General features: G+C 40.0%; 3 protein-coding genes across 5 annotated transcripts; 2 read left to right on the plus strand and 1 right to left on the minus strand.

The window, feature by feature from the left end:
* Nucleotides 1-351: 351 nt before the first annotated feature.
* Nucleotides 352-897, plus strand: LOC121785316 (nuclear transcription factor Y subunit B-1-like). Its single transcript, XM_042183701.1, has one exon. It carries the CDS (start codon nt 352-354, stop codon nt 895-897), a length of 546 nt encoding a protein of 181 aa, XP_042039635.1.
* Nucleotides 898-9,844: 8,947 nt separating this feature from the next.
* On the plus strand, nt 9,845-13,997 carry LOC121784936 (protein CPR-5-like). 3 transcript variants are annotated; one of them, XM_042183218.1, is made up of 5 exons: nt 9,845-10,267; nt 11,072-11,128; nt 11,389-11,424; nt 11,535-12,425; nt 13,267-13,997. In XM_042183218.1, exons 1-5 carry the CDS (start codon nt 9,902-9,904, stop codon nt 13,795-13,797), a joined length of 1,881 nt encoding a protein of 626 aa, XP_042039152.1. In that variant the 5' UTR covers nt 9,845-9,901; the 3' UTR covers nt 13,798-13,997. The 3 variants fall into 3 exon arrangements, with proteins under 3 accessions (XP_042039152.1, XP_042039154.1, XP_042039153.1); XM_042183220.1 differs by having other exon boundaries at nt 11,535-12,323; XM_042183219.1 differs by lacking the exon at nt 11,072-11,128.
* Nucleotides 13,998-15,223: 1,226 nt separating this feature from the next.
* On the minus strand, nt 15,224-21,270 carry LOC121783857 (protein HEAT INTOLERANT 4-like). Its single transcript, XM_042182031.1, has 14 exons — nt 20,973-21,270; nt 20,622-20,660; nt 20,467-20,520; nt 20,224-20,287; nt 19,973-20,031; nt 19,211-19,335; nt 19,066-19,128; nt 18,270-18,328; nt 16,861-16,940; nt 16,674-16,712; nt 16,472-16,534; nt 16,331-16,378; nt 16,114-16,242; nt 15,224-15,716 (listed from the first exon to the last, which is right to left on the minus strand). Exons 1-14 carry the CDS (start codon nt 21,189-21,191, stop codon nt 15,669-15,671), a joined length of 1,089 nt encoding a protein of 362 aa, XP_042037965.1. The 5' UTR covers nt 21,192-21,270; the 3' UTR covers nt 15,224-15,668.
* Nucleotides 21,271-22,764: the final 1,494 nt, after the last annotated feature.

Here is a 22,764-nt window from a genome sequence, read left to right on the forward strand (position 1 = left end):
ACTAACTCATTTCACTCACATTTCATTTTAAATTAATAATACAAATGAGACCTCTTTTCCACTAACTTTTTTTCTACCAACTTTTATTTCTATTTCTTAAAATACGTGCCGCAAATAAATGAGACTCATAATGGCGGAGTATAATATAAGGGCGTTGTGTCACCCAAACGCAACCTAATGTATTACTGAATAACACTATAACCAAATTTAAAAATATAAGAATTCAACTTACACCAAATTACATTTCCAATTTGTGTCACCATCAAAACCGCCTCTCCACTATTAATATTTCCCTACTTCCAAACCTTAAAAAACCTCAAACACTGCAAAAACTCAAAATCCCAATTCCAAATGAGAGGAGCAAGAATCCCAAACAGCCCCTCATCACCACCATCACAAGACGGGTGCAGCAGAGACCAGGAGAGGCTCCTTCCGATCGCGAACGTGAGCCGGATCATGAAGAAAACCCTCCCCGCAAACGCCAAGATCTCAAAGGAAGCCAAGGAGACTGTGCAGGAATGCGTGTCGGAGTTCATCAGCTTCGTGACGGGGGAGGCCTCGGATAAGTGCCAGAGGGAGAAGCGGAAGACTGTCAACGGCGATGATCTGCTGTGGGCCATGACCACTCTTGGATTCGACGACTATGTCGTGCCTCTTAAGGATTATCTTAGTACCTATAGAGAGAGCGATGGGGAGACGAGGGAGAAGAATGAGAAGAACGAAAGAGTCTTTCGTTCTTCTGCTTCTGCTTCGTCTCCTTGTGAAGTTGATTTTGACGCTGAGAAGATTGCTTCAAACCCTAGTTTTTTGCAGGGTTTTGGGAGTGGTGGTGGTGGTGTGTTGATTGAATTCGGTGGTGGGAGAGCTATGGCGGAGGGTGGTGGTGTTGAGTGGTGAGAGATTAACTTTGAGATGAATTGAAGATGAATTACTTATTCTATACTATATGTACCAAGTGAAGAATTCAATTAACATGTATGTTGAATAGTTTTATTTTCATATGTTTTGTCATGATAATAGAGTTTTATAAGGACAAATGACTTGAGACAGAATTACTACGTTGGAAATTTTTTTTAAAATGGCTGAAACTGAGGGTACAGAGAAAAGCGCCAGTAAATTAAGGATATAATCATCCAATATATGTATTTTTGGAAGGCTTTCGTTTGAGATTCTTAATTTTAGTTGAGACGTCAGGATTGGAGATGCTTTTTAAAGTGTTGGAAAAATAAATTAGGGTATTTAATTGACAAAAAAGTTTTGTTAGCCATTTTTAGTGAGGCTTTTAAGTCTTTCTTAATTTTATGTAGGTCTGCCATTTGTTTGTGTGTTTAGTAGCTGAGAAAAAATCAAAATATTTGTAGATACATGTCTGATACGAGACCCCCGACACCTGACGCAACAGCGGAGCCGCATGCCGAGCTGGAGCATGCCGAGCTGGATCATGCCGAGCTGGAGCATGCCGAGCTGGAGCATGCCGAGCTGGAGGCGACAACAGCCGAGCAGCACGACGCAGCGCTTCCGGAGCCGAGCAGCACGACGCAGCCGAACAGCACGACGCAATGCGTGAATGACCGAAGTGACGAATTGATTGTGTCGAAGAGATCCTTGAGACCGAGAGACAAGCTCAAGGCGCCGAACAAGTTCAAGAATTAGCCGATTCTTTTTGTTTCCTTTTTATTTCTTTCCTTTTATGTTTTGGTATTTTTGAAACATTAATTTACTTATTGTTGAGTCGGGCCTGATTTATAAGCCCCGTTCGGGTTTTCTTTGCGGTTCTTTCCCGGATGAATTAGGATACGTCGAACCGCCCTAGGGTTTCTAGTATAAAATAGGGTATTTCATCAACACATTATTTTTATGAATGAAATATTTTCCCTAAACCTATCTTGTGAAACAAGCAATTATCTTTACGTTTCTTGTTGCTTTGGGGAAGACGTCCACCAAATCAGCGAGGTTTCGGTCAGTTTCCGCGAGTTTGTCGTGGGAATTGCTCGTTGTTCCGTCGAGAAGGAAGATCACGGAGCCGTTGCGGAGAACGTCCGTAACATCTGGTGCTTTCATCCCGATAACTCAACATCTTCTTGATTACGTAAGCGATGGCGGGAGAATTTCCGCATGCAGGGACCTCGTCGGGGCTGCAATTGGGCCCTGCGCGGCAGAGGAACCCAGGAGACGTCGACGGGAGACAACCGCACGTCGACCCAGTCACGTTAGGGTTTGCGCAGTTGAACGCGAGATTTGATACGATGGATCGTCGGGTCGACAACTTGGAACGACGACCGGCGCCGCAGGTAGAGAGCCACGAGCCCGATTGGGATGAAGCCGACCACTCGTGGGAGGATTACCGCGGGAATGGTCGGAGCGGCCGTGAGGAGTATGACCGCCCCTACCGCCAGCAGAGTCGGGGTCGTGGTCGCCCTAATCGAGGTGGCCGCGGAGATCGTTTTGGGGAGGGAGTGCTCCCAGGCCGAGGAAGCCGTCCTGGTCAGCGTCGGGACGATGCAGCGTATAGAACGGGTCGCCGTCGGGATAATTGGGACCTACCGCAGAGACACGAGGAGGGGGACGATGAAGGGTACGAAGAGCGCGGGGTTACCTGTTGGGATCCACCCCTAAATCGGGAACGCCTCAACCGCCAGGGAGCGGATTATTCATCCGGCGTGAAGATGGACGCACCTCACTTTAATGGGGTGGACGCACCGAATTGGATCTCTCGCGTCCAATACTATTTTGATCACAAGCGGGTTCCGGAGGCGGAGCGCTTACATTATGTAGTTATGCTTTTCGACCCTCCCGCGTCGGAGTGGATATTCAATTATCGGGCGACAAATGGATTTGTTACGTGGCCAGATTTTTTGGACGATGTTAGGCATCGATTTGACCCCCAGAGCTTCAGGAACTACACGGGTTTGATCGCCAAACTGGTTCAAACGACCACCGTAGCGGAATATCACGCGACGTTCGACCGGTATCTCAATAGGGTGACCGATCTATCGGAATCGGCATTGATTCCAATCTTTATTCAAGGGTTGAAGCAGCCTCTGCAAGAGAAGGTCGAATTGCAGCACCCCGAGTCACTGGCCGAGGCAATGGCCCTGGCATTGCGTTTAGCCGCAACACACGAGGAACGTCCACAGCACACGTCGTCGTATCAACGTCGACCATGGCAGGGCAAGGATCAACGGGCCATTCCAACCCCTGTTTCTCACCAGGCCGCCGTGCCCCATCCACAGGATTCGCTGGTCCGGGAGGTGGACAAGTCACGGATATACCCGGTGAGGGTGTCGAATGCAGAGAAATCGGAGCGTGCCCGTCGCGGCCTCTGTTATCATTGCCCCGAGAAGTGGGTCGCCGGCCACGTGTGTAAAGTCAAGTTGCTTTGCTATATGGATGACGAGGGGGCCGAACCGCACGAGGCAGGTGCCGGAGAGCAGGTTCCGGAGGAGGAATTAATTACTGCAGACTTATCACACCTTCACGCCTTGGATGGCCGTGGGAGCTCCAAGCCGTTTATTGTCCAGGGGACGTTGGGTGATACTCCCGTCCGGGTATTGATAGACACAGGGGCGACACTAGACTTCCTCCACCCAAGGATTGCGGAGAGGCTACAATTGGAACTGACTCCGATTAGACCTTTTCGAGTGCTCGTGGGCAATGGTGCATCCCTGTTGTGTACCCATATCTCGCGGGGCACGAAGCTAGCTCTGCAGGGTAGTGTCTTTGTGGTGGATCTGCATGTTCTCGCCCACCATGGGCCGGATGTGATATTAGGGATGCACTGGTTGGAATCCATAGGGAAAGTGTCGGCAGATTTTGTCAGGAAAACGCTGGAATTTACTCAAGAGGGTCGGACGGTGTTTTTGCAAGGATTGATGCCGGGCCCGAAGCAGATTTCGCTTCACTCGTTGTACACACTAGCGACGCAACCGGCGGACCACGAATTCTATGAAATCGTGCCAATCCACACCTCATCCGGGGCGGGGGAGGCCGAGAGTATGGAGTTTTTTCCGCAGGACCTGCCAGCCGAGGTACTGGAGGTATTGACGGCGCACCGGGCGGTGTTTGAGCAGCCCCGCGGCGTCCCACCGGCACGTTCGTTCGATCACCGGATTCATCTTTTACCAGGGACGCGGCCAATCAATGTTCGACCTTATAGGTATCCCTACTTCCAGAAAACGGAAATTGAGAAGCAGGTCCGCGATATGTTGGACCAGGGTATCATCCGCCACAGTCGCAGCCCTTTCTCGTCCCCGGTATTGTTGATCCGCAAGAAGGACGGCACGTTTCACTTTTGTATCGATTACCGCGCCCTCAATAAGGCAACCGTCCCGGATCACTTTCCCATACCTACGGCAGAGGAATTGTTTGACGAGCTGGGCAGTGCGAAGTATTTTACAAAATTGGATCTTCGCTCGGGGTATCATCAGATTCGAATGAGTGAGGATGACATCTTTAAGACGGCCTTCAGGACTCATGACGGCCATTTCGAGTTTCTCGTGATGCCGTTCGGCCTTACAAACGCGCCTTCCACCTTTCAGGCAGCGATGAATTCTATCTTTCAGCCGCTGCTCAGGCAGTGTGTTATTGTGTTCTTCGACGATATACTGATTTACAGCCCGTCCCTCGAGCGGCATGGCCGCCATTTGAAAGCAGTACTGCAGCTCCTTCACGCAAATAATTTTTTCGTCAAGCTTTCCAAATGCTCATTTTGTAGTGTGTCTGTGGAGTACTTGGGGCACATCATTGACGACGGCAAACTCAAGGCCGACCCAGCTAAAATAGATGCAATGACGTCATGGCCCACACCGACGACTGTAAAGCAGCTACGGGGCTTCTTGGGTCTGACAGGCTATTATCGTCGCTTCGTCGCTCATTACGCAACGATAGCGGCCCCTTTGACGGACTTGCTAAAAAAAGAGGCTTTTCGGTGGTCCACGGAGACCGAGACCGCTTTCGCCTCTTTGAAATCGGCAATGACTTCAGCACCGGTCCTGCAACTGCCGAACTTCACCTTGCCGTTTTGCGTGGAAACGGACGCTTGTGAGGTCGGAATTGGAGCGGTACTAATGCAGCTCGACCACCCGATTGCATTTTTTAGTAAGAAATTGGGGCCTCGCAGAAGAGTAGCGTCAACATATCATAAGGAATTATATGCTATTGTGGAGGCCGTGCAAAAGTGGCGACAATATTTGTTGGGGCGCGAGTTCATTATTCGCACTGATCAGAAGAGTCTAAAAGAATTGCTGCAGCAGGTAGTGCAGACACCGGACCAACAGCTGTATGTCCGGAAACTTATGGGGTACAAATTCGTGATAGAATATAAACGTGGAATCACAAATAAGGCAGCAGACGCCTTGTCCCGCCAACACGACACGTCGGGGGGACAGACCGACGGTATCCCCAGGGAGTCGCCTCGCGCCAAGGATCGGACGACAGTAACCGACGACCAGCTGCTCGTTGCGCTGGCCCGACCAGTACCGGATGTAATGCGAGTTCTGCAAGAGGAGACCGCATCATTGCCCGATTTGGTCGAATTAACGTCGAAAATCAAGTCTGGTGACGCCCCCCCTCATTTGACATGGGCGGATGGCCTCATATATTATCATCGGAGGGTGCTTGTGAGTACGGAGTCCAAGACAAAGCGGACATTGCTGAAAGAGCACCATTGTGCGCCGTCGGCGGGACACCCGGGCCACGAGAGGACGTTCCGTCTTCTGGCAAGTAGTTTTTATTGGCCAAAAATGCGCAAGGACGTGGTGACATTTGTTAATGAATGTGTGGTGTGTCAATCCATGAAATATTCGACCCGCAAACCAGCGGGTTTATTGCAGCCACTCCCGGTCCCATCGCAAGTTTGGGAAGATGTCTCCATGGATTTCGTCATTGGGCTCCCACAATCCCGCGGGTATACGGTCATCATGGTAGTGGTGGATAGGCTTTCAAAGTATGCTCACTTTGCCCCCGTCCCCACCAAGTTCGACGCTCTCCGAGTAGCGCACCTTTTCGTTAATACAGTGGTGCGGCACCACGGTTTCCCTACGACATTAGTCTCGGATAGAGACTCGGTGTTCCTTAATGCAACCTGGGAGGAAATGATGCGGTTGAGTGGGACCAAACTTCACTTCTCCACGGCGTACCATCCGCAGTCGGACGGGCAGACGGAGGTCCGTAACCGGGGTCTGGAGCAGTATTTGCGTGCGTTTGTTTCTGATACGCCCTCGAAATGGACAAATTTTCTCCCGTGGGCGGAGCTCGCTCTCAATTGTTTTCACCACTCCGGGTTGGGCACGTCACCGTATCGCGCTTTGTATGGGAGAGAGCCTCCATCCCTGGTCGCAGCCCCTCCATCGGCAAAGACACCACCTAACGTCGCAGACATTATCAAGCAGCGAGGGGAGTTGTTGGTCACCCTCCGGCGTAACCTTTTGCGCGCTCAGCAGCGTATGGCAGACGTGGCGAACCGGCACCGTCGCCACGTCGAGTTTGAGGTCGGGGATATCGTCTGGCTTAAGCTGCAACCGTACCGACAACATTCGGTTGCGAAGCCACTATCGGCTAAGCTAGCCCCGAGGTTCTATGGGCCTTTTGAAGTGCTGGAGAGGGTTGGCCCAGTAGCCTACAGATTGCGCCTCCCAGATGGAAGTCGGATCCACAATGTGTTCCACGTAAGTCTATTGCGGGAGTTTGTGGCGGGGGAAGGTGATGTAGACGGGGTGAAACTCCCCCCGGAGTTCGTTGGAAATAGGCCGGTGGCACGGCCAGTAGCGTTGCTGGAAGAACGCGTGAGTTGGCGCGAGGGCCGACCAGAGAAGCAATGCCTGGTGCAGTGGGAAGATGATGCGTCCACGCCAACGTGGGAGCCGATTGAGGCGATTGGTAGGCAGTTCCCGGGGGTTCGCCTTGTGGACAAGGCGATTTTTAACGGAGGGGGGGTTGATACGAGACCCCCGACACCTGACGCAACAGCGGAGCCGCATGCAGAGCTGGAGCATGCCGAGCTGGATCATGCCGAGCTGGAGCATGCCGAGCTGGAGCATGCCGAGTTGGAGGCGACAACAGCCGAGCAGCACGACGCAGCGCTTCTGGAGCCGAGCAGCACGACGCAGCCGAACAGCACGACGCAATGCGTGAATGACCGAAGTGACGAATTGATTGTGTCGAAGAGATCCTTGAGACCGAGAGACAAGCTCAAGGCGCCGAACAAGTTCAAGAATTAGCCGATTCTTTTTGTTTCCTTTTTATTTCTTTCCTTTTATGTTTTGGTATTTTTGAAACATTAATTTACTTATTGTTGAGTCGGGCCTGATTTATAAGCCCCGTTCGGGTTTTCTTTGCGGTTCTTTCCCGGATGAATTAGGATACGTCGAACCGCCCTAGGGTTTCTAGTATAAAATAGGGTATTTCATCAACACATTATTTTTATGAATGAAATATTTTCCCTAAACCTATCTTGTGAAACAAGCAATTATCTTTACGTTTCTTGTTGCTTTGGGGAAGACGTCCACCAAATCAGCGAGGTTTCGGTCAGTTTCCGCGAGTTTGTCGTGGGAATTGCTCGTTGTTCCGTCGAGAAGGAAGATCACGGAGCCGTTGCGGAGAACGTCCGTAACAATGTCATATATCAATACTTAATTTGTTTAGGATCATTGCTGAATTTTGACCAAATCACGCCTGATCAAAAGGAAAATGCAATGATGGCTCAATCTCTCTATGAGAATGAAGTGATGGATTTGTTTAACTTATTTTATATAAAGATAAAATTATACAAATAGCGTTGAAAAACGATAAGACGAATATTTGTATTCATTATTCAATTATCATAGATGAACTGATTTGTGACATATGCATGATTAACTAAAAGGCCATACAAGAAAATGATGGATAAAAATAAAATAAATAATAATTTGAAGTGCCAACTCATTAAATTCTCAAACGAAACATCATTAAGAAATATTATGTGCGAAAATTAAGACAACTATATCGTACTTTTATCTATGTAAAATTAAATCAATTAATTAACGGCAATCATTTGATGAGCATAGTGATATAATTAGGGTGACAAAACGGAGCAAAAATTTAGTGGTCAAGGCATACCACATGGCAATGTGATATGGTATGTCCCACTAATAATACTTTGACAAATGGATTTATAGAAGTCCAACTAAATACTTTCATCCTTTTCTAAAAATGGACATTATTATAAAATTTGGAAAGTCCAAAAATTAATACCACCTATATAATGAATACATGTATAACACACTTATATATTTTGTTACCAAATTAGTTGTCAATAAGAATGCAGACGAGTATTTAATATAACAAAATTAAGGTCATTTGCCACCTTTATGTTTAATAGTATAATTATTCATATATGTGCAATGGTAAAATAATATAAAAATGAAACTATATAATTATTCCTAATTTCGCATAGTTAATGTAATGCCACTGAATTTTATTTATAATTTAATTTATAGTTACATTTTTTATTTGTGATTTTTCGCACAGTTAGTGTAATGCTAACTTAAATTTGTTGTTTACTTTATTTCTTGTTTTATATGTATGCAAAAAATTACAAATGATTACCATAACCTTAAACTAAATCATAAACAAAATTTGTTAGCATTATATTAAACGTATGTAACTATGATTGATTATATAGTTTCATTTTTATACTTATTTTACCATTGTTAAAGACTATATGAATAATTATATTAAATATATAAGTAGCTAATAATAAGAAAATGTCATAAAAGTTAATTTTATTATATTAAATTATCATTGACATACCATAAAAAACTCTAAAAATCAAAATATAATAAGTTAACTACTACATATATTTTGTTTATTAAATTATTCTTAGAATTAGAAATATAAAAGGACGAAATAAATTTTGCTAGTTCATAGTGGAAGTACTTTGGTCAAATATAAATGCATTCATTATATTAAATATAAGTACTCTTAATTTTTGGATAGTTTCCGAATTTTATAATAATGTCCATTTTTAGAAAAAGATGAAAGTATTTAGTTGGACTTCTATAAATCCATTTGTCAAAGTATTATTAGTGGGACATACCACATCACATTGCCATGTGGTATGCCTTGACCACTAAATTTTTGCTCGACAAAACGTGAAAGTTTGTATTTATACAAAGGAAAATACATTCCATTTTTAGTGTTACTTCACAAGCGTGTATATATAATATGTGTATATATAGAAGGTAGAATGCTTAATTGGTGAACATATATAAAGAAGGTAGAATACTAAATTGGTGAATTTTGAAATATTTCTTGAATTCAAATAATCAAATTTGCTTAAATATATAGTAATTAGTATCAAAACTGAATGACGTTTGATTTGAATTGTTAAAAAGATTTAACATATAAAAATGTGCTATTATAAATCTTAATATGTTACGAAATCCAATTTAAAATTTAAATAAATTGAAATTAAATATAGACACAATTTGATAAATTTGAAAGCGTTTTAGGATAGATATTCCTTATATAATGACCTTCTTATTGGAGGATTAATTTTTAAAATATATTTTCAATTTTTTATTATCATAAATATCATTTAACATATAAAAATGTGCTATTATATAATGACCTTCTTATTGGAGTAGTTGTCTTCTAAAATAGTTCGCTTCATAAATGCTCATATTAATACATAATTATTCCTTTTGGAAATTAATTACTCTCCTTTATTTAAAAAACGATTAAAATAGAATAGTTAACGTCTCAAAATTCAAATACAGGAAAGCATGGACCACAAACAACGATATAAAGAAGTCTCGTGTCAAAAACTAAATTGTAGAATTTTTTTATAAATATTGCAAAATCGTTCAAATTTATTAAACATATATTTAATTGACCGAATTTCAAAATCATAAAACCTCCATAAATGGATTCTCCTCTCCACCGCCACGCCACATCGCCGGAGAGCTGCGCCGCCAGTGATCCGGCGGTGAAAAACCCTCCGGAGGCATCAAGCAGCCGCACAATCGACGGCCCGCAATCGACAGCAAGAAGGAAGATTAAGAAGAAGAAGAAGAAGAAACAAACAGTAGTTTCGGACAATGCATCATTAGATTCTTCGAGTAATTGTAGCTCTGCGGCGTCGCATCCGAAAAAGGGCATCAAAATTCCCAGATATCCCAAGCGAATTCGTGTCGGGCCGCTGACTGCGGGCCCGAAAAATGTCGGGCTGAGTGATGTTGACGCCCTCGGCCTTCCTCTCGGAATGTCGATTGCCGCTGTAGTCGCTCAGGTATTTTAATTTAGTTAAATTATTTAAAGTTGAGTTTTTTTGCATAAAATTAGGCTTATTTTTTTTACCCAATTTGTATTGATTCTGAAGTTTTGCTGAAAGGGTTTGTCGTTAGTGGGATTTATATCTTCCTTGGATGAGAGGTTACTTCAATTAGTGAAAATCTGAGAATGTTTACTAATGAGATTCTTTATCTTGCTGGAGGGTTCAGATTGTGTTGTGTAAGTTTGCATTGCTGATTTTGTAGAAGAGTTGTGGTTGTTTGAGAATAGTTGAGTGAATTTTACATGTGTAGTAGTTTAGAATAGGTTATGGGTTTTTTGTAATAGCTGGTTGATGTGATAAAGTTTTGGCCTTTGAGTAGGATTGGCATCTTTTTTATGGATAGGTAGCTTTATATATGAGTTTACTTATTGATAATTCCACTTCTACAATCTGTGTTTTGATATCTCTGATACCATATTAGACACATCATAAATGTGTGAGAAGTATCTTTCTTAATATGAATATATTCTTAAGAAGTTATGGCTTACTTTGATTCCATTAATAGCTTAACATTGATACCCGATGCTGAGCTGTTGTTCGTATAATGTTGTCAACCTTTCTCTACAATAATTTTTTTCTCTCTTTCTTTTTCTTTTTTTTTTGGTATTCATGCTTCTTGGTAAATAATTTGCATTTTTTTTATCGAATTATGCATAACTGTGGATATAACAGATGAGTTTTTGTATGTGTGTATATAATTTTTCAATTAATACGAGCTAACTCAAAATTTAATATGGTATTGTTGCATATTACTCTCAGGTCTTGGAGAAGAAAAATGCATCTGGCAAAAATATGTCGGTGGATTATCTTTCTGCAGTACAGTCTTATCTCTTATTAATGAAATTATGTTGCTTAATTTATAGTCTGTGTTTGTTATAAAAAATATAGTCATTTGTTGAGTTATTCAGAATTTACATTGTCGCATGATTTAGCAGCTTAACATAACATATGGTGAAACAATTCATATTCATTTGATGAGATCGTATCTATCAACTTTTGTTGTTTTTATGTATCTTTGTATTTTATATGTTCTGAGTATGCAAAACTGATAAAGTTACTCTCCGTGTTGCTTACAGATCTGTGGTCTGGCTGTGAGGGAATCTCTAGGAAATGTAAGTCTTGTTGTAACCTTGCTTTCATTACTTGAACTATTTTGTTGTCCCGAACCTTGTAGCCAATGTAAGTAGTAACTCCTTTTCCATCTATTGTTTGTCTGATGCAGGTTTTTGGGGACAAATTCAATAATTTTGTGACGAATTTTGAGACATCATTTCGGAGTACATTGATGACTTTGCAGTTAATCAGTGATTCATCTCAAGATGATGGTAAAAAACTCCGGCGAGCAAGGTCTGCAGGGTGTTCTTGCTCAGTGACAAGCAATATGACGTGTGGTAAAACATATAAGGGTTCTGCACGTCCTCCTGAGGCTACAGAGGAAGAATTATGTGTGCGTGCAAATATCACCGAACAACAGCAAGGATCTGAATATCAGGGAAATACCTGTGAAGCTGGGAACCTCTCGTCTGATTGTAGAATCGGTGACATGTCATGCCTTTCAAATAATGGAGATGTCCAGGCGCCATTTGCCCACAGAACTAGCACTGACGGAGAATGCCACTCTCACTCAGAAATGAATGAGAATGAAAAGATGAATATGATAAGTCAACAGCTTATTCTGCATGATAAAAGAACTGAGCAGCAGTTAGCTTGTGCTTCTCATAGGACCTCTTCTGTTCCTGACCTTAACCAGTTTTCTATGCTAAGCACGATTGAAAAATCGGTCAAGGAGCAGACTCGCTCTAATGATCTAAAGACATTTGAGATTGGTCTTATCATGAAAAAATTGCAGCTTAAGGAAAGACAATTAGAGCTGAATTCTAATTCCAATATTCTCGAGAGATGGAAATTATCAATGGGTATCTCAAAGGCTTCTTTCAAAGCTGAAAAGTTCAAAACTGAGATGCAAGGTACAAGTCAAGTGGAGCTACTCAAGAAGTGCTTAGATTTGCTGGTAAGTGGTCTAATCATCATGTTGTTCGCACTTGCATATGGAACATATGTCTACTCGCACCAAAGAATTGTTGAAGCCACTGAAGCTTGCTCTCCCTACATGGTACAAACTATTCTTACTCAAAGCATGCCACCTTGTTTCTTGGTTTTACATCTATGTTGTCATCAAAGCATGCCACCTTGATTCAATTGGATTGTTTATCTCTTTGCTATGTTTCTCCTTTATCATGGTTGGATTTCACAAATGAGTTCTAGCACTAACAGCAAGTACTCTGTGTGTCGTACAGGCCTTGTATATGGAAATTAAGAGGTGTTTGGTAATCCATATCAGATATACTATTTGTGATGGAAGAACGTTTGTTGAAGTTGCATTTCTTGGTGATATTGAATGAACTTTAATTATAAGTGACTTCCCGAAAATTCCATTCTGCACTAGTATTTGGGATCCACTTGTAGTGGATGGCCATAAGAATTTTCAACTACCTTAAAATATTTATATATGCATCTTATAAATTCAAGATCAAAGAGTAAATTTTAAGTGGACTATTCTTTCAAAAGCGACAGTAGACATGCATTAATTTTCTTCGCATATTTGTTGTATGGTTCTTTTTTCCTAATTGTTTCCTCTAATTTTCTTGCTTCCACCATTGTGCAGCTTCTTTGTTCTTTCATCTTTTATTTTCCTGGTCGATTTTTCACATTGCTAAAGTATGGGCTTTGATGTGGGCTAATGACCACTGGACGCCTTCTCTCATTTTGGGATGAGTTCTTCCCAAGACTTTATAACGTATTTGCCGTGATACTGGGATCGCGTTACTAGTACTTGTGGAAAACGTGTTGATCTGAACATTATCTAGAAGTGACGTTACTCGATCCGTTTCTGTTTCTTAATGGGCCTCTGTTGCAGCATTGCAACATAACTCAACACCTTTCCTTTTGTCCAGGAGTCTAAATCTTGGTGGATGCCAAACGCAGTGTCAAGTTTCAACTCTGGCCTGCAGCTAGTGAGATGTCAAGTTCAAGTTTTCAGTCGCATGTTGTTTGGTGTGATAATGATCGCGGCAATTGCCTTCTTACTCATTCAGAGATCATCGTCTTCTCATCAGACAATGCCGGTCACTGTCATACTGTTGCTCTTAGGCGTGGGATGTGGTTACGCTGGGAAGTTCTGCATCGACACATTGGGGGGCAGCGGAAAGCATTGGTTATTCTACTGGGAAGCCCTATGCTTGCTGCATTTCTTCTCCAACACATTCCATTCTACTTTGTATATTATTCTCAATGGGCCTATCATAGTTGCTGAAAGGGTCAACCACAATCTCGTGTTTCCTTACTGGATGAGAAGATCGCTCTTCTATGCTACGCTGCTATTTCTCCCTTTGCTGTGTGGTTTCATGCCCTTCGCCAGCCCTTCGGATTGGTTTAAGCATTTTACGTCGCAGGCAGTAGATTTCTTGACATTTGAAGAAGATTGATAGTTGCTCTGAGACCGAGAGTAGAGCTTAACGCATTGTTTTGTTGTAGATTGGCCCTATTGTATTCCTGTCAACACCATCAATGTATCATATAATTTCTCCAACTAGGTGTTGTAGTATTTTATGTAACTCAGGAAGTGTAGATTGGGTGATATACATGCAAAATTAATTATAACAAGATTTCCACCTGTTTTGTGGAATGTGGAATTATGTTGCCTTCCATTGTTTCTCTTCTACAGTGTTACTTTCATCTAATTTTACTAGGTCTTACTTCAATGGTAATGAAATGAAGTTAAGGAAGAGGTAAAAAAACAATATTTGCAATAGAAGATACCCTTCCCTTGTTCTAATTCCTCAGTTGTGCTTTTTCTTAATAGCAATTAGTCTTCTAAGCTAATATTATGATTCAATATATCAAATTAGGCTTGGTGGATCATCCCTAATTTTCAGGAATGAATCTTTTCTTGTAATGTCATCTGTTTTTAAAACAACTATTGAAAGATTGACTGGAGAGCATGCTCGAGGTGGTGGAAAGATGATCACATATGAAAATAATGAAAGAATTGCAGCCTTCTCTAATTCAGATGATGGAAGATCTACTAGTGGATATTGCACATATCTAGGGCACAACCTGACTTCATGGTGTGCTAAAATACAATCTGTTGTGGCTCGGTCAAGTACGGAAGTATAATAAGAAAAGTAGTGCATGCTACTTCAGAGGACTCTTGGATTCATTCCTGGGAATCAAGAGGGAAGGCAGTTAGTTCAGTGATTAAGGTGGATAATCTTAGTGAATAGCCTTAGCCTCGAACACGGTGCTGAATGCAAGAACCAAGCACACTGAAATCGATGTGTATTTTGTTCGTGATAAGGTTTTAGCTAGGGAGTTGGAGCTACTACGTGTCTGATATTTTAACTAAGCCTGCCAAGCATGGAGTTGTTGAACGATCTGCCCTCGGATTGTGGGGGTGCATTGGAGACCATGCTCGAGATGATGAAAAGATGATCGCACAAGCTGATAGTTCGCATGAGGATATGCATGGATGTTGAAAAGGATCATGGACGTATGTCAAACATTCCTTGCCTTCCCGAGAAGGCTCCAGCTCGAGGGAAAGACCGCAAGCGCTCGTGGTGTGAACTGGTGAAAGGAAATGGATAAAGTACGATTTGATTCCATTGTGGTTACTAAATTTGTTAGAATTATTAAAGGAACTAACATAACAAAACCGGTGTACAAAGTATTCAATTAATCGACTACATTTGGAAATATATATATTAGCTTTCTTCTCCTTCATGGCCTTTACCATATCATAAAAAAGAAAAATCGCACACAAACAATTTTACATACAAATTGTTCATAGACAACAGAAACAAAGATGGCACGAAGCAATAGAAGCTATCACCCTTGAAGGAGCTTCAAGATGAATTATATCAAGAAATTGCCTCTCTTCTTTGTTACACTAAAACAACCGATCACTGACAACTCAGTTTAATACAAACAGGAATAGGAAAAAAACTACATAGACTGCAAAGTGCAAACTGTCAAAATTGTTTGCTAAGTAGTGAAAGTCACGATTAACCAAGGGGTTTTACAACTTTTCTAATCAACTTTCACATAAATTGACATCTCATATCAATACAGAAACATGCGTGCCAACACGAAGATGAAGTTGGCTGTTTGGTACCCATTATCCCTAGTTCTCTTCCACTTCTAAAACTTATACACCATAAAAGGACGAAATTCTGAACTCTGCACTCAATGAATTGCCCATGGCATTCGGAAATTCCATAGATTTCTGAGTTTGCTCCCATCTCTAACCAGATTGACAACGAACATCAACTAACTGTTGCTCCCATTTTCATATAGCATGTCATATAATCTTGTGTGCCTTCCCATAGTATCTGTTAATGAAGGGAGCCTGCAGAGGAAGAAAAGCAAGCAGATGGTTGGTTCACAGCTCATACAACAGAAGCCACATGATTATGAAACTGAAAAATTAAAATAGCGGATGCATTCCTCATCAGGGAAACTTAGTTATTATACAACTTGCATTTGAGGTTGATCCAATAACTAAACACTTCGTCCAAAGATTGACTACAGATCCTTTAGTTGCTACCTATCATCTTCAAGAGCCAAGAGTATACGTCTAGAGAGTACGCAATAGTAGTTATGCCTAAGTATCTGAGGTGTTCCGACAAGAGTTCAGTTGCAATGATAAACAATTAACAGGCCATTTCTCAAATATAAAAGCAAGGCATTGCAGAGCAAACTTCCAATAAGGCTTATGTAAAGACATTTTGAATGATGATACTCACCTTCACACCAGATACATCCGGAGTGTCAGGTGTAGGTACTGGATAAAATTTGTAGAATTTCATATCTTTATATGCAGCCCTTGTTTCTTGGCTCAATTCTTCCCGTGCCTTTTTACGGGCTTCCCTTGCCTACACAAAGAATGCAGTCAACAGGCATGAGAGTCTGAGGTACATAAATAACAAGAAACTGATTACACTGGACTTGTTTAGAAAGTACCTCACGGTTAGCTTTTTTAGCTTCACGAACTTTCTCCTTCACATAGTCCTGAGGTAGAAACAATGGTTAGGTAGAGACTATAAGATAGGAAAACGAATACTGAAGGATTGGAGATATAAGAAATATGCAGTAATAATCCACCTTAAAGGGCTCCTTTTGATCTGCAGGCAACTCCTCCGCCGCAATCAGATTATTAGTGAACTCCTGATAATTTGTTATATAACTTCATTAACAGTATTTCATACATAGATCTGCTTGAAGAAGCTATGTATGCAAGTTAATAAATAAAAGAATCAGTTATGTAACATGAAACATAACTGATTAACGTGATATGCAAGAGTACCTCTAGCTCATCAAGTTCCCAATCATACTCGCAGAAAACCTTGAGGTGGAGGAGAAGTTAAGTTAGGTTTGCATTCAATTAATCTATCATTTTTTCTAAATTCAGTACAAACAGCCAATACACTTGACACAATATCAAGATCGGCTTATTTTTAATGAGTTTGATAAAATAGCAGTTACAGACATACAGGCTTAGGATCAATAGGAAATAAAAGGTCAACCACTGTGCTTTGCTCTAGTTCATCTTCCTGAAGGGGATCGTAGAAATCTGTGAAAAGGTGAGGGGATATGTAAGGAAGATATTCACAATTGTCTATACAATGGTAAGGAAGTCAGTGCTCACAAAATATGCTAAAGTAATGCACATAAGTGGCTCAACTGTGCTTCGTAAACTCAGTCTTTACAAAGAATCTAATGTTCTTGAAGACCTCATAACAATAAATCATCACAATTATTCATGCAATAGGACCCCATAAGGTACACCATTAAGCAAGAAAGGACTATATAAGCTATGTAGAGAAACTCTTATATAGATAATTAGATATATATAATCAAATATCAGATCGATGCAAGAAAAGTGCTAGAAGTTATGGTATTCATGCACAATGTTTATGACGAAATAACTTTAGCAGCACATCGTACTAGCAGGAAAGAAAAATATTGATTGCCAATTGGAGACCAAAAAGGATAAATCATTATTACAATTTTTATCTTCTCATCGAAACGTGTTGCAGTTATGGAAACCAGGGTTAAACTGTCAACAAACCTATGACCAACAGTAACCAGTACTTAATAATTAGTAGTAACCAAAAGTGTACATTGTTGCACTCAGTTACGATTGGAGAATTTTAAAAATCAGCTGACCAGCAGGAAGTTAAACCACAAGTTTTACAGCTTGAACTTTCGTATTTTTGAAAAGTTTAGGTTTTACAAGTCTTAATTGTATAATGATAACTTATGTTTTGAAAGATTGTAACATATAAGTTGAACTATACCTATCAAATTTCAACATTAATTTTTCCAAATACTAACTATTTTCACTCATTTTGAGCTCAGAATCAGCAAATACATGAATAGCATAATCTGTGTATGAAACAAAAATCCTATAAGCAAATATTAAAATATATACTATAAATAAGTGAACCGCCAGAAAAAGAATTTCAATCATAACTGTTAAGATGGCCAGTTACTATTAGCCCCTCATGAATTTTGTAACTGTCAAAATAATTGGTGAACATATATATTACTAACATATTATCTACAAAATTAAAACTCACATACATAACCAGAATCCCATTCCATACTTCTAAATCATCACAGACATGACGAGAAGAGGAACCAGAGGCACTCAACACATTCACATTATTATAATCATGATGATAACTCTATGCTCTGATAGGCGGTAACAAGGATTTTCAGATCAAGCGGTTCACAGAAAGGCTTGAAAAATGCAAACATTTCACAAGAAAGAACTTTTGTACTTCTGAAAGTCAATCATGTAAAGCATTCCTTAAGACCCAGAAATTGCAAGAGTTAGTGTACAATAATGAATGAAGCAATAGTCCTTTAGAAAATAAAATATATCATATTAACTCACAAGGTAAGCAGTACTCAAACTTCTTTACACGCTCAATCTTCAGATGTCTTAAACCAGCCCTGCAAGAAGCAACTCTCAGGCGTTAGTGTTATGCGATCGATGAGGGTACTGTCCTCTCCAACCTTGCCTTCTCATTAACTACGCAATAATAAATCACTTAACCGATTTGTATATGAAATTTCCTTACACTGAAAGGAAAACAAAACAAGAGCAAAGCCAAGTGGCTAATACTTCTTGGTGGTGTTAATCATTTCAACATAAGGAATATAAATTAATTAACAAGCAAAATTCGCAAGTTTTCCTAACCCTTACCATCTCAATCATAAATTTTTGACACTTATTTCAACTACAAGTGTCCAAAAAGTATTTATAACATAAAAGTGACTATTGAAGAAACACTTGGTGCTTTAAAGAGAAAATACAGCAGTTGAGCCAATTTTGCTGTTACAGTGTCCATGTTCCTTAATAGAAGTTAAATGACTATAAATTCTACAGTAAAAAATATAGCACTAGTCAGCACCAGTAAACATGATGGATGGTGAAGGTAAGTAAAAATCTGATATTCAAACCGAATACACCAAATGATGTCAATATAAGAAAATGAAAGTGGATTATGTAGCAAAAGAGGCAGGCAGCAACAGATGATAATCTTAAACTGCCAAGTCATAAATAAAAAACTTCTGTTGATACAAACGCAAAACAAACAACATAACCAGATGCACAAATCCTTCACCATAAAAATACAGATATTCATGAAATCCAAAAAAAATAGCAGGCGAAAGTAGGCACACATTACCTCCTTTGGTTACAGCTCAAGATGAAAATCTGAGAGTTTTTAAGTTTTTCAACTTGAGATTCCCTAAGAGTAAATGCAATGGAAAAGTTGTCAACAATTTAACAGAGAGAAGCAGCAGTATAAAAACCAAAGGAAAAATTGATACCTTTTCTCAAGAGGTATATAAGGGACCCAATCCATTTTCATCTGCTTCATGGGCACTATTTCTTCAGTCTCCCTCTGGACTGATTTGATACCAATTTTGTCAGATGGGGGAAAAGGTGATACCACCTGTTCATTCAAAAAATATCCATGAATCAGTAAAAATTCACAGTAATTAGAGAGCAAATAAAAGGGGGCTCAAGAAGGCAATACATAAAATCATTTTCTTTTTTATGTCATTGCATACCATCCATTTAAGATTTGTGAATGCATCACATATCCTAACATCCACCATGAATGAAGGGATATGGAACAAAGACATTAATTTGAGCCAATGCAGAAGAACCATTCATTAGTTGCATTTTTGAGATCACACATAAAATATAAATAATTTCACAAATTTAGATTCAAGGAATTATATGATAACCACAAATACATGATGCTACTGCTACGGTTAAGATATAATTAGAGGAGTGAACAAAGATATTTGGGAGGGAATAGAAAAAGCACATTAAAAAATATAATTCTAAGGAATAATGCACAATTAGTAGTGAACTGGAATCGATATCTAAGGATGCATTATTACAAAGAAGTGTGCAAGAGCAGAAATAATCTAACATTACATAGTTTGTGTAGGAAGTAGATCATTTCCAAGAATATAATTGATTCACTAACATCCAACTTAAATGGCTGTGATCAGTAAAACAATACAATCAAAACACATAAATAAAATGTCAAATGTCAAGAGAAAAGTATTGGGGCTTACAGCAACCACAACAGGTATCATTGTAACTTTGGATTGATCTTTGAAAGGAACCAACTGAGCTGCAGAGATAAATAGTAGCATTAAGAAATAGTAGCAAGAGAAATTTATGATCCCAAAATACTAAGAAACCATAGGAAAAATTAACTAGTATCATGGTAAACCTCCATATTTTCAGGATGGACTAGCTTTATTTGTAAGATTAGTTTTAGTCAGCAAAAAATTGGAAGATCTATATTCTTAGGGCTACTTACGCTCTGTACAGCCGAAGAGGTAGACCTTCTTATTATGTAACTCTCCACCTTCTTCAAGAGCTTCCTGCCACATTAATAGAATTAAAGTCAAACTTATTCCGTAACTTGCTCAGCTCTGGTTATAAAATTTCCACTCAATGCTTTTAAATTTTTTTCACGAGAGAGAGAGATCTTAAAAGGACCAAATCAGCAAAAACCTTCACATGTTAACGAATGAGAATGTAAGATTTATTGGCTACTCACTTCCAAATTAGTGAAGTTCCACTTGTACTCATACACCATGTCCAACTGATCCCACTGTCAATTAAAATCACATATAACAAAAGAAATCAAATCCATTATCATCGGAAATCAGAAAGAGGAACAGTAGCTAAACTAGACGGAAATCATATTCTTACTTCTGTGCCTACCGGAAAAACCTGTAGCCAGAGATCCTCCTGCACAACACATAGCAGCACATACAATCAGCAACCAATGCAAAGCCATGTACATTTATCTTCAAATTACATGAAAGAGGTGAACGCATCTCAGCTTATTTACACAAATTACAGATTAGTATAAGAACTTCAGAAGCTAGGTCACATTAAAATAAGCAACATCATACACATTATATATCCTTACAGAGAAGAAGATACACGATCCGTTGCCAGAAGCACATTTGAAATCCAAATTTCAACGTTTAACACAACATACACAAGTAAAATTACCTAGAATGAATTCGAAATCCTAAGCAGAAACTGTAAACGTACCAAATTGCGCTTGTCAGCGAAATACTCAGTCTCGGTTTCCGGTTTAGCAACCTTAGCTCGCTTCCGGCCGGCCTTTCCAGCTGCGCCTCTGCTCGGATCCAGCTCAGCATTGCGGCTGGGGCCCTCCGAGTTGGTTTCTTCAGCTGGAGATTGGCTCGCCTCGTTTTTCTGATCCTCTTCAGGCTTGGCCTTAGCCTTACGCTTTGTTCCCTTCCTCATCGCCTCTGTAGAGAGGGAGAGCGCTAGGGTTTTCGAAGAGAGGTACCGAAATTTGAATTTGAGGGATGTGAAATTGGATGGCGGAAAATGGTGGATTGAATGAAAATGCGTACAGCATTTATATGTGAGCGTGTCAGCTTACCATTTACGCGCGTGGATATTACGCGACGACTATATGATTCAATTTTTTAAAATTCAATATTTTTGGTATAAATGTTAATTAGGACTTATTATTGTAATATTCAAATTCATTTTACAACGTATGGTAGTATTAAAATGGTTAAATTGTTATTGCGTTCAGACACAAAAGATTATACGATAGTTCATCCGCTTCATTAGATCTCATTCTTTTTAAAAAGATAAATAGAGCATTATAGTAATAACATGAAATTATAAATAAGGCAATAAAATAACTCGTTTGACTATTTCAAATTATCAACACATCGATGTAAGAAAATTGGGAGGTGAAATAATCAACTTGAAAAATGTATGAATTTAAAATATAATAAAACTGTTTTTATATTTTGTTAGATGTTAGGGCATCCACAATGGGGCGCCCTAAGGCGCGCCATATGCATTTTATTTAATTTGAAATGTTAGGGCATCCACAATGGAGCGCCCTATGGCGCGCCCTATAGTCGTGGTTCATTTTGGTATGTGAGATAGGTAGAAATGTGAGAGAGGAGCGAAACGAGAGAGGCGAGATGTTAACAAGTGAATGAGAAACGAGGTTTAAATAGAAAAAAAAATCAAAAACGCATGGCATCGTCCGCGACCATCGTCCCCCGATCCCGCAATGGGGCGCCCGATGGCACGGACGATAGGTCATCGTCCTCGCTTCAACCGCGGACGATGCATCGGGCGTGGGCGTAGGGCGCGGACGATGGCGAGCACCCACAATGAGGCACACATCGGGCGTCCCATTGTGGATGCCCTTATAGCTATAATAGAACTTGTTGCGCAATATACATAGTTAAAAATAAATCAAAAAATATATTTCATATCTAATTGTTGTTCTTCGATGAAAGTAGAAATTAGATTGTGAATGGGGATTTTATTACATGGTAATAATCTAGAATGAATAATGCCAAAAAAACGAAAGAAGATTTTGGAATTAGATTTATATATCTGAGTTGGATAAAAATCACGATGCAATTGAAATATCCACTATCTTTGTTATTTTCTGCCTTTCCTTATCCAAACAAACGGTGACGGATTTAGGGGGGCGTTAATTGTCTTTTACTATCGAGTCGGAAGTTTTTTTTTACTCCTATTTTATAATTAAATAAGTACAAATTACTAAAGTTTAAATTGATAATACATGTACTGACGTAGATGTATGACTTAATTGCTCTAGCACATTATTATGTAAATTTGGGGCTATAAGGTTTATTCTGAAGTATATTCCTGACTCATATTATCATAATTAGTACTACTACTATTCTTCCGCAGTAACATTTATCTTAATATTTTTTATTAACTAATTATGTTATTTAAATATATTTTTATTATTATAAATGTAATGTGCGCACGCTGAAATTAAATGGTGGAGCTAGGCCCTAAGGATGCACTA

Source organism: Salvia splendens, chromosome 21 (genome assembly GCF_004379255.2).
Source record: "Salvia splendens isolate huo1 chromosome 21, SspV2, whole genome shotgun sequence".
NCBI lineage: Eukaryota > Viridiplantae > Streptophyta > Magnoliopsida > Lamiales > Lamiaceae > Salvia > Salvia splendens.

Excerpts from the sequence above, each read along its gene's own strand:
- LOC121785316 (XM_042183701.1), top strand. The coding sequence starts at position 352 with ATGAGAGGAGCAAGAATCCCAAACAGCCCCTCATCACCACCATCACAA.
- LOC121784936 (XM_042183218.1), top strand. The coding sequence starts at position 9,902 with ATGGATTCTCCTCTCCACCGCCACGCCACATCGCCGGAGAGCTGCGCC. Across the intron at positions 10,268-11,071 it reads TTGCCGCTGTAGTCGCTCAG|GTCTTGGAGAAGAAAAATGC; the intron begins GTATTTTAATTT and ends TATTACTCTCAG. Across the intron at positions 11,425-11,534 it reads TGAGGGAATCTCTAGGAAAT|GTTTTTGGGGACAAATTCAA; the intron begins GTAAGTCTTGTT and ends TGTCTGATGCAG.
- LOC121783857 (XM_042182031.1), bottom strand. The coding sequence starts at position 21,191 with ATGAGGAAGGGAACAAAGCGTAAGGCTAAGGCCAAGCCTGAAGAGGAT. Across the intron at positions 20,661-20,972 it reads TCGCTGACAAGCGCAATTTG|GAGGATCTCTGGCTACAGGT; the intron begins GTACGTTTACAG and ends TGTGTTGTGCAG. Across the intron at positions 20,521-20,621 it reads TTTTTCCGGTAGGCACAGAA|TGGGATCAGTTGGACATGGT; the intron begins GTAAGAATATGA and ends TTTAATTGACAG.